At 36.4% G+C, this 13,764-nt stretch overlaps 1 protein-coding gene across 3 annotated transcripts in view; it reads right to left on the bottom strand.

The window, feature by feature from the left end:
* ZNF148 (zinc finger protein 148) overlaps positions 1–13,764 on the bottom strand; it is a 139,690-nt gene that overhangs the window by 66,438 nt on the left and 59,488 nt on the right. For all 3 annotated transcript variants that reach the window (XM_072613744.1, XM_072613745.1, XM_072613743.1), the window contains one exon: positions 7,568–7,693. In XM_072613744.1, the coding sequence (XP_072469845.1) occupies positions 7,568–7,693 (126 nt within the window). The remainder of the gene's footprint in view (positions 1–7,567; positions 7,694–13,764) is intronic.

The raw sequence follows: 13,764 nt of genomic DNA, 5'->3' as shown, positions 1-13,764 counted from the left end.
AAATAAAACTGTTACTCTTGTGTATAAAATACTATATATACTTAATGTGCGTAATTGATAGGTATCATCAAAAATGGTTAAATTATTTTTGGTATGTACTCTGTTTAAGAATAAAAAAAGAATACATTTTAGAAAGCTGTTTATCAAAATGGTTAAAATACCATTTTGGCTTTTAATAAATTTCAGTTTATCTGGAAAATGTAAAAGCTTGTTATCTGAGATCATATTTGTTATTAATAATAAAATAATTTCATACTTTTATTGTGCTTGACAATTTACATAGCAATATCCTCACAATTCTGTCTTGCATTTAGTACAAGAATAAATACTTCCACTGTTCAGATGAGGAAACTGAGGCCCATAAAAATTAAGTGACTCAGGGTCAAACTCAACACACAAGGAGTGACAAGGGTAAGTTCTCTTAAACCCAAGTCTGCTGACTTCCAAATCAACCTGAGATAAAAAGCTATTGCAATAATCCAGGTGGATGCAGTGACGGCATATGTGAAAAAGCTATTCCAGAGATATAATTAACAAGCTTTGGAAACCAAAGAAGTAGGGGAAGAGTTTAAGGTAATACTAAGAAAGACTGAGTAAATGTTAAGTGCCACTGATTGAAAAAAAGGAAGTCAAAAGGAACAGATTTAGGGAAAAATAATCTGCAATAGTATTTTACAAATTTTCAAAGCATTTCCACACATGCTAGTTACATCACTATTCTAATGCCAATGCCATTCCTAAAAACACTTGAAATTACTTTCAGATTAACCAGAGGTGATAGGTCTCAATAAATTGCAGTAACTACCCATTTATGATCCAAAACACTGTTGTCTACTTTAATCAACAAACTTTCATCCCAATTACTGATTGGTTCTAGAAATCAAAATTATTGAACAAAAGAATATCACAGGTTCTAAAAGCAAATGTAAAGGAAGAGTTTCAAAAATACTGTGCCAATGGCTAAACTCCAAAGGTAACTAACAAAGTACTAATCTGGAACACTGGACTTAGAGAGAGAAGAATCAAGTCAGAATGCTTATCTGCCTGTTCTGCCTTCTTGACCTCCTGCAAGTAAGTCATTTAACTTCTCTGGGCCTGGTTTCTTCATTTACAAAATATGGGGATTTTGTCTTCCTAACTTCTAAGATCCCTTACAATTCTAAACCTATGATCCCTATGTATAATTCTGATGGGGTTTTTGATTTAAAAAAAAAAAAAAGTCTTATACTCACATCTGAACCATAATCTACTGGTTCCCAATTCCAACATAGTGAACATAATGAAGACAAAGTCCAAAGTATCTATAATGGCAGAACTGTGCAAATTAGAATTACAAGTCTATAACTGACATGGGCTTTATAATAATGAAATGGAAAAATACTGAGCCTTCAAAAACAAAATGAAATTATAACTCACTGAGAGTTTTAAATTATTCTAAGTAACAAAACCAAGTAAAGATTGTTCAGTTGTAAGCCTGGCCGTCAGGTCAAGGTTAATATATCCTGTCTCTTCATTTGTTGGTGATATATCAAAAAATCAAGATCAGTAAAATCTCTTTTAAACTCCTTTGAAACAATAGACCAGACTCATTCATTGTACCTCAAATTCTTGAATATCAAACATGAAGAATAAGAAATCTTTGCTAAGGAATACCATTGTTAAAAATGACCCTTAACTCCGGGAAATTACATAGAAAATGTCAGCATAATTTTACACTGATCTTCCATGCCATATATATGTGTTTGTATTATGTCTATGCATAAACACATACTCCTCTTTATCCTTCAGTCAGCTGCTTTGCTGCCAATACCAGAGAGCATGCCCTGAAGACTTAGCCCTTAGTTCCAGAACTTCCCCCCTGGGTCTGTCCTGCCTGTAAGTGCCTCATCCTCTATCCACCTATCATTCTACTGGGGAGTCCAGCTCTATCCAGGCAGCCCCAGACAGTCATCACACTTTATTCTTCTTCAATCATCTTTCCACCACTCAAATACTTTCCACCCAACCACAAACACTTCCCAGCTCTAAATCCATTTTTAAAAAATCAATACTAGCACTGCTACTAAAGAAAGTATATCAATCCCTCCTCTCCCCCTACCCCTGCTTCCCTGTAATGGCTCCAGTCACTATCCAATCCAAAATATCCACCTTTCTAGCCACCACTCCCTAATATGTGCAATCTCTCATAAGATTCTTGAGGGCAGGCACGATCTCACTTTTATTGTTGTATATCAAGTTCTTGGCACATAGTGAGCAACTAAGAAATGCTTATTCATTCATTCATTCATTCAAATAATTTCATCCAAAATCACAGAATCTAAGAGTTGGAAGACACCTAAGAGGTCAGTAAATCTAAGCCATACCTGAAAAAGCATTCCCCTTAAAACAATGTTCCTAGCAAATGATCACTCAGTCTTTACTTGAAGACTCCATATACCAGCCCATTTTTCTTCTCAACAGCTATTAGGAATTTTTTCCTTACATCAAGCCTAAGTCTTCCACTCTGCAACTTCTACACACATCATTTCTAGTTCTGCGCTTTAGAGTCAAGGAGAATAAATCTAATGTTCCTTCCGCAAGGCAACCCTTCAAAAAAAGCTTGAACAGTTATCATGTCTCTCCTTAATTCTTGTCTTCTTCAAGCTCTTTCAATGTTCCTTCATGTTCTTCATACGGGCATGGTTGGTGGTCCTCCTCTAGATACCTGTAAACTTTGTTAAAATGTGGTGTCCAGAACATAACACTCCAGATGTGATTTAATAAAAGGAGAATACAGTGAGACTATTGATTTCCCTTACTCCGAGTATTATGCTTTCTTAATGCACACTAAGACCACAATCACTTTTCTGTTTTGTTTTTTTTTTTAGCAATAATTTTACTGCTGACTCATACTGAGTTTCCATTCAACTACATGGAAGGAAGTGTGGCAGAGTAGAAAGAGAATAGACCTTGTAGTCAAAGGGCCTAAGGTGAAATTTCATAACCATATGACCCCTGGGCAAATTACTTAACCTCTCTGGATCTCAATTTTGCCATCTATTAAATGAGGAGCTTGAACTAAATAAGCTCTAAGATCCTATTCATCTCTATGGGTATAAGCATATAATCCTAAAGCAACTAAGATTTTTTTCAGGTGAAACGGTGTATTTAGCTATACTTTCCCCATCTTAATGTACTTGCAAACTTGTTGAGGTTTTTTTTTAATCCAAGTATAAGATTTTACACTTATCTATCATTTTATGTTATTCAATTTGAACCAACATCAAAACTCTTATCATCCAGCTTGCTTATCACATCTCTCCATTCTGTGTTTCTGCAAATTTACTAAGTATGCCATCTATACCTTTATCCAAGTCACTGATGAAAATGTTAAACAGCACAAGGTCAAGTATAGCTCCATGAGAAAAGTCTACAAGATCCTTTTAGATTGCCCATCACCAAAAAAATTGTTTTTTGGCCTTAGCTATCCAAAACACTCTGAAGGCACGTAGTTACATCATTATCTATTCCACATCTCTCCATCTTATCTAAAAGAACAGCATGAAAAACTATGTCAAATGCTTTGCCAAAATCATTGGTAAATTTGTCATGTCAACTTTCCCCTGATTTAACAGTCTAGTTACCCAATCAATAAAGGGGATGAAATCTGTCTGACATGACAGTTCTTGATGAAGCCATACTAGCTCATTTTGATAATTACTTCTTTTTCTAAAAGTTTATTAGATATGCCCTTAAGAATACAGTTGAGATAACTAGAGCCAGGAAAACAGTATACACCAGTGGTTCTCAAAGTCCAGGAATAAAAGTCAAACTCAATGACTTTTTGTTTATGAATTTCACTCTCTTCCCTTTTTGAAAATCATGATATCTGCCTGCCTCTGGCTCTCTAACAAGTCTTTCATACTCCCATGATCTTTCAAAAATCCTTAAAAGCAGTTCAAAATTACATTTTCCAAAATTCTTTCAGTACCTGGGGATGTAGTTCATCAAAGCCTGGCAATCTGAACTCGTAAAAAAAACTAAGTATTTTCTTATTATCTGTTTACTGATACTGGATTTTTATGACATATTAGTTATTTTTGTTTTGCCCTTTCCAATCCAAAGATTATTTTCCTTGGAATAGAAAACAGAAGCAATATAAGTGTTAAGTAGTTCTTTTTTCTCACCATTGTCTCACCTACCCAAGCAGTGATCCTAGTCCATCTCTAATCTTCTTTTCCATCTAATACAATGGAAAAGGCCATTAATGAACTCTTGAAATTGTGACTCTAAACAATTTCTCAAAATTTCATATCTAATATAGACTTAATTTCTAATCTAGCAACTGCAAAGGCAAACAGATTTTTCCTCCTTAAAAACTTAAGAAATAATACTTCGAGAAATATTCAACATTACTGACATAATACAGTCAACAGATATTATCTACCAAAATAAATAAATTTAAGTAATTTGAAAGTTTGAAATTATTGATCTTTAAAATCTATATTTTATAAATATCTTAGATATAAAACTTAGATAAGATTTCAAAATAGAATTTTTCTAAAAGAGTTACCTATCTTTTCTTTATTTACACTCTCTCACTTAGTGATCTTATCAGCTCCCATGGGTTCAATTACCATCCCTATACAGATGATGCTCTAGGGTTTCTCCTGGGTCCTAGTCTTGCATCATCACCTGCCTAATGACCACTTTCAAACGGATGTCCTACAGGCAAATGAAACTCAACATGTCCAAAACAGATCTTGTCATCTTCTCCCTCCTAAACTTACTACTCTTCTTCATTTCCCTATTTCTATGAAGGGCACCTACATCCTTCCAGTCAAGTAATCCTGTAACCCAGGCCCACAACCTTGGGAGTCATTACTGACTCATAAGCTGCCAAGTCTTGACAATTCTACTTCCACAATATATCTCCTATCCATTTTCTTCTACTACTCCTATGGGTGCAACTCTGGTTCAAGGTCTCATCATCTTTTATGTGGACCATTAGTATACGGATCATTACAACTACATTCTAATTGGCATCCCTGACTCCAGTCTCTTTCCTATCCAATTCATCTTGCACACAACAGCCAAACTGATATGGCTAAAGCCCAGGCATAACTAGGTTGCTTCCCTTCTCAAAAAGCTGCAATTGCCTCTAATACACAACTTCCACTACTTGACATTCCAAATCTGAATCCAACACACCTTTTCCACATCACTACATATTACTTACTCTTCTTTATGCACCATACATTCTAGTCAAACTGGCCAACTTGTTATTCTTTATCCACAACTTCTTATGTCCCATTTCCATACCTTTGCAGCCTATTTTCCCTGCCTCATCCCCTGCAAATGCCTGAAGTTCACTATCATCTCACCTCTACCTCAATCCTTAGCTTCCCACAGAGCACAGTTCAAGCAGACCACCTCCTCGTAAGGCTTTCCATGATCCTTCCAGTTCACAGAACAATGAATTCAGATCTTGAAAAGCCCTTAGAAGGTACCAAGGCAAACTCCCTCATTTTACAGATGAGGAAACTTAAGCCAAAAAATGTTACATGACTTGCCCAGGTCACACAGCTAGTAATTGTTTGAGTAAGGATGTGAGATCAGATCTTCGTAACTTCAAGCCTGGAGCTTTGTCCACTGCCCTGGCCTAGGTGGACTCCAATGCTAGTGCTCACCCCCTGAAATCAGTTTGTATTAACTTTTTTATAAGTGCATTTTAATATACTTGATTTATTTTCTCCATTGAAAAACATTATTCTAAGAAAGTGTCCACAGGCTCACAAAGCAAAAAAGTTAAGAACCCCTGACTTAAAGGCAAATGTTGTTTCCCCCAGGAGAATTCAGGTTCCTTAAGAGAAAAACCTTTCATTTTTGGTTTTGTCACATAATTTTATGTGACATTATGTGACATTCCCATTAGAAGGTAAACTAACAGAAAGCAGAGATTGGTTCATTTTTCATACTTGCATCCTCAACACCTAACCCAGAGCCTGACACATAACAGGTATTCAAATAATACTCGATTAATAAATGTTTGTTGAATGAACAAAAAAAATGAATGAATAAAATAGGGGCTGCTCTATAGAACTTAGGAAAAGATAGCACTGACAAAAATGGATATCTTGCCAAGTCTTTTGAATAAAATACCCAGAGAAATTTGATGTCTGTGGAAATGATCTTTTAAAATGCTGGAAACAAAATCCTGCCTTTCATATAAACATATATATAGATCTAATACTTCCTCCCAAATAAACACTGAGTTCAGAGGCTACTGTTATTTCAGAAACTGGTAACTTTTTTATAAATAAATGTATTACATACATAATATATACCTAGGTGGCACAGTGGATAAAACACTGGGCCTGGAGTTAGGTAGACCTGAGATGAAATCTGGCTTTAGACCAGATTTAGACCTGTGTGACGCTGGCAAAATTATTTAGCCTCTGTTTCCCTCAGTCTCCCAGGGTTGTTGTAAAGATCAAATGAGATAATTGTAAAGCATTTAGCAGAGTGCCTGACCTATAGTAAGCACACTATATAAAAGTTAGCTCCAGTTATTTTTATGGTTTGTTTTTTTTTTTTTTTAGTTTTCAAAGCATAATTTTACCCTATGGCTAAGTAACTTGATAATTCATAAATGAATCACAAATTCACAAATTTGATAATCTGATAATTCACAAATGCAAACTAGCTCTTCAAAAAGATGAGCATCATATGATGGGAATGTTGAGATATGGGGAGAAAGGAAGAGTGTCAAAAGATTTATCAAATTTTATATGTATATGATGCAAGGAATTTCTAGGAATCAAAGCAATGTCATATGCTAAAAAATATAAAAACCAATTTCCTATAATAGTTTTTGTGGAATTAATATGTTGTTGATAAACAATTAGTGGTCCCCAAATTTTTCATGATAAAGAATTAGTTTTGAGTTACTAGAAATATTATAATGTTCTTTCTTATAGAAACTATGAAAAATATTTAACACAGGAGAAACAAATCATTAACCAGAGACCTGGCTGGCTGACGTTAGCCAATTTGTTGAGGTACAAGGAAATGGAGATGCAAAAGAGAGAAGACTTAAGACAAGGAGGTATAAAAGGAAAAGAAGAGGGAAGAAGATGGAGAGGGAAAAGATAAAAAGATATCAAACAGGAGATAGAGTATGGAAATTGACAAGGAAGAAAGAGATGGAAGAAGACTATAGCTTGCCACCTTTCTGCTTTCCTTGAATCATAATGAGAAGGCAGCCTGTAGCATTTGGGTCACTAGGGTCCAAGGTAGGGCTCAGGAGAAGAAATGGAGGGGAAAGCTAAGGAGAAAAGGAAAAGCCACTTCTTTCTAGACAAATAATTAATGTAGATGCCAAGAAGAATGGCATGTGGACATGATCAACAACCTCTCTCCCTTCCAGTTAAATCAGACAACAAAAATCTCAGATGTCCCATTCTGCATTTTCCATTCCGTTTCTCAAGGAAAGTCGCTTGCAAAGTGCCTGACACGGCAAAACTTGGAAGATCAACCAGTAGCTATAATGAATAGGTTAAAACCTTTGCCTTAAGCTATTTCTTACCTTTGCAGGAGAACGCTGTTTCCGTTTCTTCTTTTTCTGCAAGTCTACTGGCTCTCGAATCTGCTTTTTGTCTCTCTTTTGTTGTTCAGCTACATCAGTAAAAGTAATTTCCTGTTTTACACTTATCTGTTTTAGGAGGAAAAAAGCCATTTTTAGAAATGAATTAAACATTCAATGTGACAAAAAGTCAACTCCTTGCATGTTTATTTTTGGGGGGAAGCATAGTAACCTCTAGTGACTTTTCTGAAAATGTTCCCATTTGTGTATGCTAATTAGCTAGTTAAGCCTTAAAGAACTGAAAGACATCAGGGAAAAAAAGATCAAGAGTCTTATCTTGGGGGAGTAGTTGAGAGAAAAAGGTAAGGTGGAATCTAGATGCCCCAGAGAAGAGAGAAAGGAGTAATAAAAAAAAGGAGTCAATAAGATAAGTTACCTAGTAGAAGCTAGTAACAGAGGAATAATTAGTGAGATCTGGAGAAACTGATCTATGGTTCCCTTCTTCCTCAAAAAAAAAAAAAAAAAAAAAAAGATTTTTGGGATCCCTGTTTATTTAACAATATTCTTGCTCCTCTAACGAGCTAACATTCCTGGCATCCATTAGAGTCAAATGAGAGTCTACAGTCACCTAGAGCTTAGAAGGTATTAAATTTAGAAGCCTTAAATTTCCCTGAGTACTCTTAACTATATGACCTACTGGAGAAAGGTGTGCCCTAACTACATTAAAGACATTGTCAACAGATGACCCCCATTTTTTTGATCTCTCTTGAGAACCAGACAGAAGAAAACCAAGAGTTCAGAGATAAGAGAAGAGAAAGGGAAAAGCTACCAGGGATACCCTTTCAGAAAAACAAGTTTACTACTAAGTAGGTAATAGATGTCTCCTAAAAAAATAAATAATTATTGTCAGCTGTTGCAATAAGTGATTCTGTAGCTGGAGCACTGGGGGTAGGGAGCAAAGTTAAGCCAAGAACAAGCATTATAAGGCTATGGTAAACATCTCTGCAGAAGCAAATATAATCTGCTAACCATATGGAAAGAGCATTTGGAAACAAGTTGACCACAGAATTAAGAGCAAAGGACACAAAAATCTATGACCCTCAGTCTCTTTCAGTACTAATATAAAGACTGCTTCAGAGATAGTTTGTAAAAAGTGATCTTCCCTGGAGAGGAAGAAGGAAATGATTAAGTCTTAGAAATCTGACACCACCTACAAGAAGAACTATGGATGAATGCTAAGAAACGTTTTGTTTTTCAGAACTGTAGCAAAAGGTAAATAACTTACCAAAACTGGAGACAGATACTTTTATTGTTGGGGAGTGCTGGGTCTTGGATATGCCCGAGAATCTAATGTAGTATCCCTCTCTGATTATAGCAATAAAGATGTTAGTGGCCATTATCTGCCACTGATTCAGCAACACTGAGGAATTTGAACCTAACATCTACCTTGGGCCTAAGGTAAGCTGTTTTTTTATTTATTCGTTCCTCTCCAGGTCTCACTCTTTAACTCTAAGGACATTTTTCTACCATGCCACAATGGCCTCTTCATCCTGGAAGTGCAGTCTGCCTCTGCAGTTCCTTCTTCTGATTGGCTGGTTCCTCACAGAACCTTCATTTTAAGGAAAATGCCTGGGCCAATCATGTTCACTCCCGTCATTCTTCTCTGGACTCCATTCCTGACTGTATTTTCTCCCCATCATGCTGGCTACACTGGTACTTTCCCTTCCTCCAACTCATTCAGATTTTCAGCTTCCTTTTACATGTTGCCTTCCCCCATTAGGATGTAAGTGACTCCTTTTTGGGAAGGATTATCTTTCTTTCTGCTTGCATTTGTATTCCCAGAGCTTAGCATAGTGCCTGGCACACGCCTGCTGACCTGTTAGGGGACCCCAAACAAGAGGAATGAAAGTCTGAACCTATCTCAAAATTGTCATAGTTCCTACAGCTTGTCTTCCCAGCAAGGAGAGAAACTTTGATGAAGTAGCCTCTGAATTGTGGGGAGATTTCAAGGACATATAAGTGTGGTTATTATTGTTGTTTAAATTTGTTTTGATTTTTGTATTCATGAAGTTTTTTACAGAAAAGAACAGGGAGAAGCAAATAGATATGGGCACCAATATGGGCACCAAAGATCATGATCTATTATCTGTTTGATTACAAATGTACAATTATTGCTCACCAATGACCTAAAACGAAACAAGTTAGTTGGCCATGATCTATTTTTGATAATCCCCCATACTGGCTTTATTTCTCACTGCCAAATATATCACTTTATTTATCCCTTGCCAAATGCTCATAGCAATAGGTCCCTACGGCCACCATATACCTTTAAATATATGTTGACACTAAGGACTTCTTTCACTAACAGGGAAGCATTTAATGGTTCCTGAGTCATTTCCAGGATAACATAATGGAACATTCTGTCACCGCCTGGTAGTATTAAAGATAGACTGTAGCATTTTGAAAGCCATGCATTTTTCTGGGTTAAATTAAGGGGTTCTGAGGAACCATCCCTTTCTTCTCCATAGCTCTAAGATAATTGCTTATAGTTACACTGTCCCCATTTGTGCAACAACTAATAACTAGCTGAGACAGAATCATAATATCTCTCCCTGAATATACATACACCTTTTAAGAGATTAAACGTCTCCTGAGTCAAGGGAAAGATTCCTTTCCTTGCAAGACAATAAACTATTCTCTTGGAGGTTAAAATCAGTATGTAGTTTATAGCATGCTTCTAAAGAACTGGGGTGGGTGAGAGAAGTGCCAACATACAGAAAAAGGACAATGGAAAGAGAAAGAATCAGTCAGTCCTGGGGATCACTGAAATTAGAATCCTATCAAGGGATAAACAGGAGGAGGAGAAAAAATAAAATTTTTTTTCAAAAAATAAAAAATAATACTCTTAGAATGAAACCTGTTGAAAAGTACAAAAGCAGACTGAAATCCTGGTCGGGACATTTAGGTATACCAAGTCCTTTAGACTAAAATACATTAAAAAAACCTTGAAACTGGAAAAACTTTTTCAAGTCAAAAGGCCTTGAACATCACCAAAAGCCCTTGAGACTAATCTAGGAATTTCTGTGAGCTAATAATCATAAGTTATAAAATCAACAAACTTGGATTTTTAAAAATATACATACAAAAGTTAGGTGCCAGGACAAGTAACTAATGATAAATACAAGAGTATCAGGAACGATAAAGAACAGAATAAGTTGAGGCAGGCATGAATGCTAAAGAGAACAAACAGATGTCCTGTTTTGTCTTGCTTTTTAACTAATTTGGAAGTAAGAAGATGATAAAAGGAAAGACAGGCCCACTAGGACTACTTGCCCTGGTCAAGCAATATCTAACCTACTATGTTCAGTTTTGGACAAAACACTTTAGGAAAGACATAGATAGGAGCAGATTCAGACGAGACAACCAAGAGGATGAGAGAATAGGACAGCAAATTACACAAAGCCTAGTTAATTAGTAGAGAATGTTTAGTCTGGACAGCACAGTCAGAAGCAGTTGTGAAATATTAAAAGATAACATACAATCTCCATGATATACGAAATGATAAGGATCTAAAAATCCAAATCAAACCTTTGACAGGCTTTTAGAGCATAGGAGGCTTTTAGAAATTGTAAGGTAAAATTGATAGTAAAATCCATCCTAAATGAAGAGCTGCAAAATGAAAGTGTCCATTATATGTACATTATAAATGTTAATAGACATCAATTAAATGCATAGGTTTCTGATAAGACTGCTGATATAGCTTCATCAATATCATTTTCACAGAATTCTCATGTGTTAATATTTCATTTATGGATTCAGGGGAGACAAAAAACTGAAGCTCAGTGAATGTATTCAACCATAATTTACTGCTACCTAAACAAATGATACAGCAAGGATACATATGCCAGGCTATCAGTACCCTGGATCCCATCTGTCCCAATTCTAGCATGTGTTATCAAAAACATAACTAGCTCTCTCAGACTCTACTGCCCACCTTCCACCCCTTAGTGGGTCATTTCTTTGTACTCAAAAGTAAACAAGCTACTTGGGTCAACAAGGTATGAAAATCCTAAATACCTATGAATGTATGTGTTAGAAAAAAGCTAGATTAGAATGCATGCCAAAGGGGCTACAATTTCTCGGTCAGTCTCTAGCTGATTCTGTAGCATTATTTATTTGTCCCCTACCCTGTCAGTGTTCACACACAGCCCAATAAAGAGCCAAGTCAGGCTACTCTGTATCACCTTAGTGGCAGGATTGCCAACCCACTAGTGATAATAATGATCTCTGCTGCAACTCAATTTCTCTGGGCTAGGTATGTGAAGACTTAATGCACAGTTTTGCTTCACACTTCAAACACTGAAACATAAACTTCAGATATAACTATCAGTGACTTTTAACGAGCAGCCAGATATATCCAACTACTCAAAACTTTTGAGCCAAACCATCAAGAAGAATATGAATCTAACAAGCAGTCTCACAGATAATACTACAGAAACAGCGACTATAATCATAAACCAAAGAATTGTTTATTATTATTGGGCGTGCATCTGAAAGAGACTATTGGTCACATCTTCTTTTCAGATATACCTGAATATAACCTGAAGGTATGAACAGTGTGTCAGACCCCCTACTGTGCCAACAACTACACAACCATAAAGATGATCAAGGCACATTTCCGTACAAAAGCACATTTATGCATGTGCCAACAGTATTCCTATATATAAATGGTGCCCTCTTAATGGTACTTTGAGTTCTCCAAATAAAATGCAGAGTACAACCTGAAGCACTATTCTTAGCAAAAATTTATATTACAGAAAATAAAATGGCATTAAAAATTATGAGGTATGCAAAGATTGAAAAACTGTCATGGCACAGGATAAAGATGACTCAACTGAAAGTCAGGAAACCTGGATTCAAGTCTTATTTGCTATATATTACATTTGGCAAGTCATTTTTCATATCCACAGTCTCACTTTTCTCATGTTTAAAACATGACGAGATTAGAATAGATGATCTCTAAGATCCCTTTTAGTTTCTACATTTTATGAATTAGAGGATGATAGAATATAGGGGTGGAAAGGACTTTAGAGAACCTCTTCCAAATCCCTCATCAACAGATAAGGAAATTAAGACCCAAAGAGGCTAAGTGACTTGCCCAAGGTCACACAATAAGACTATAATTTTAAATATGTGCATGCTAAAAAAAAATCATTTTCATCCCCTATATCCAGTTTCAACTCCTTGAAATATCTATTATATTTATCCTTTTCTCTCCATTCCCTATACTTTTACAGTTGATATTCTAAACTCAAGTATTAGACTGTACTTTTATTTCTATTCAAATATAACTGGCTAGCTTGTTGTGTTTATGACATCAAGATGATGACATGACCAGAGGTTGACTCTGATTTGAGTGAGGGAGGGCTGTGCAAGGTCACCAATCTCACTTTCTTCTCCTGAGCCATCTGGCTAGGCTAGCTCATTCATTACTGGCAGTCACTGTTATCAACTTATTCCTTCCTACTTCAAGTCATACATAAATTTGATAAGCATATAATCTATACTATCACAATCTATTCCACCATGATAGTCAAGTAGCATTTATTAAGATCCTACGATGTGTCAGGAACTTTGCTAAGCTCTAAAGAGAAAAAGAATGATTAAAAAAGAAAGAAAGAGAGAAAGGGAGTGAGGGAGTGAGAGAGGGAGGGAGGGAGGGAGGGAGGGAGGAAGGAAGGAAAGAAGGAAGGAAGGAAGGAAGGAAGGAAGGAAGGAAGGAAGGAAGGAAGGGAGGGAGGGAAGAAGGGAGGGAGGAAGGGAGGAAGGGAGGAAGGAAAGAAGGGAAAGACAAAACAATCCTTTCTCTCACAGAGAGTCCTTTCTCTCACAGTCTAACGAAGCAGACAACATGAAAAGAACTACACACAAACAAGCCATATACAAGACAGATTGGAAATAATCAACAGATAGAAGGCACTAGAATTAAGGGGGACTGGCAAAAGCTCCTGAAGTGATATTTTAGCTAGTACCTGAAGAAAGTCAGGGAAGCCAAGAGGTAGAGATGAAGAGGGAGAGCACATCAAGTACATGGCATAGCCAGAGAAAATACCTGGAGTCTGGAGGGGGAGTGTCTTCTCTGTGGAACAGCAAAGAGGTCAGTGTCACTGGATCCCAAAGTATGTGGGAGAAGTAAGGTC

Source organism: Notamacropus eugenii, chromosome 5 (genome assembly GCF_028372415.1).
Source record: "Notamacropus eugenii isolate mMacEug1 chromosome 5, mMacEug1.pri_v2, whole genome shotgun sequence".
Taxonomy (NCBI): domain Eukaryota; kingdom Metazoa; phylum Chordata; class Mammalia; order Diprotodontia; family Macropodidae; genus Notamacropus; species Notamacropus eugenii.
Note: the sequence above shows the minus strand (reverse complement) of the source record. Positions and strands in the feature narration are given on the sequence as shown.